Source organism: Nanorana parkeri, unplaced genomic scaffold (assembly GCF_000935625.1).
Source record: "Nanorana parkeri isolate BGI_ZX_2015 unplaced genomic scaffold, ASM93562v1 scaffold22, whole genome shotgun sequence".
Classification (NCBI taxonomy): domain Eukaryota; kingdom Metazoa; phylum Chordata; class Amphibia; order Anura; family Dicroglossidae; genus Nanorana; species Nanorana parkeri.
Genome location: NW_017306290.1, coordinates 226,663 through 228,542, shown reverse-complemented (window position 1 = coordinate 228,542; position 1,880 = coordinate 226,663). Strand labels below are relative to the sequence as shown.

Genomic DNA, 1,880 nt, shown 5'->3' with positions numbered 1-1,880 from the left:
TCTCCTGTCTATGGGATCCACAGGGGTGGGTTTGGGGTGTGTGACCCTGACATCATCTCTTCCACATTCAAGAGCAGACCACAAGTCAGAGACAAATGCCTGGATAAAGCCTATAGGCATACATTAGAGAAGTGTTCAGTGACCACATAAATACATTTTTAAATACCTCTTACTCTTTACTAAGTACCTAAATGTACAGCTGACATCCAACCATTTATTTACACATATTCAAAGATTGTCTTGCTGGTAGTGCAACATGCGTGCACGGCAATAACAGCAATTTAACATTAATATGGATGATGGACATACTAAAGGCCTGTAGGTTTTGGCAATGCGTTGATGGCATAATTTTGACCATCAGTTTGAGATGCATCTGAGATCACCTCCTCCTGACCTGCACTTAACCAGGTTTTACATTCTCACAGACTTGTGTATCAATCCAACACCTGAATTGATCGAACAAAAGCCTGTTGACACAGCCCTTAAAGTGGACCTAAACTCAAAAACTGAAGAGTTTCTATTTTATAGGGAGCACTTCGAAATGTTAATTGTGCCCAAGCAGTACCTTGAACAATGTACATTTCATCTCAAATTCCTCCTACAAAATGGTGGTGCATGCCCTGTGTCTGGGCACGCCTGTTCCAACAGTCTTATAGCCGTATATATCTGCGTTGTGAGATCTAAGGCACTGCTGCCCTTGACTGCTAGTTTTAGGAAATTTGTAGTGAGATTCTGTGATTCTGTCACCACTGTGCTGCTCACTGCTTTAATTGCTGAAGGCTCCTCCATTGCTGCCTTCACAGAGACACAGTGCATAACAGGGCATGGTAAGTCAGTAAGTGGTTAAAATCAGCTGCAAGCAGACCACCGATGACTTGTCCTTGGCACTTTTCCCTTTCAGGATCCTTAAAGTACAGGCAATACCTGCTGTTGTTAAAAATGCACTCAGTGTTACCCAAAGTTGATATAAAAATAAATATGACTGCTTTAAAAGCCTTCACATTTACATGCATATGAACTGGTAAATATGGTTTGGGCACTTGGGTGAAAGCTTAACGCAACAACAGAAATGTCCCAAATATGGCAAACCACCAATCTACGTTCATATAAATAAAATTATTACAGGAGAACTATGAGGTGAGTGCTTTTCACTCACCTCATAGTTCTAGCCGACCTGTGACAATGAGACTGTCAAAGGTCGGCTCAGTAGATCGGGAGGTGAGCGAACACATACCGGGTTCGCTCGCCTCTCGATCCTGTCACGGCTCTCTGCCGTGACAGGGGGAGGGGCTGGATTCCCCTCTCCCCGCTCCGATCTGCCAGAGGTGACTGGCGGAACGGACGGGGGAGGGGGCGGGTACAGCTGGCTCTGCCTCTAGATAGGCAGAGCCAGCTGTCACTCACGCAGCTGGGCGGATCCCGTCATCAACGTCGGGATCCGCTCCGGCTGCGGCGTCTCAGTATACCGCGAGCTGTAGCTCGCGGTATACTGAGCTTAGGGTAACGGGAGGATGCTAGTTTGTGTCCTCTCGTTACCCTAAGGAGAACTATGGGGAAAAACACTGACCCCATAGTTCTCCTTTAAGCATGCTATAACCTATTATTAAATGCACAAACAGTGGGATAGACAAGACAAATAACAAACACATATATAAGTGCCAGGTTATATCCTAATAATTAGCAGCTAAGGTTGAAAAAAGACACAGGTCCATCAAGTTCAATGTGTGTATTTTATTTGCTTGATTGAGAAGAAGACCAAAAAAAACCCTACAAATATAGGCCAATTTTCTGCAAGAGGGCAAAAAAAAAATCCTTCTTGCCCCAGTACTGGCCATCAGATAAATCTCTGAATCAATTATCTTTCAAATTGAAGAATTTAC

The 1,880-nt window shown here is 44.1% G+C and overlaps 1 protein-coding gene across 1 annotated transcript in view; it reads right to left on the bottom strand.

Moving 5' to 3' along the window:
• Positions 1 to 1,880, bottom strand: part of TBC1D32 (TBC1 domain family member 32) — a 232,910-nt gene that overhangs the window by 117,368 nt on the left and 113,662 nt on the right. The window contains exon 21 of the mRNA XM_018563470.1: positions 2 to 110. Within this exon, the coding sequence (XP_018418972.1) occupies positions 2 to 110 (109 nt within the window). The remainder of the gene's footprint in view (position 1; positions 111 to 1,880) is intronic.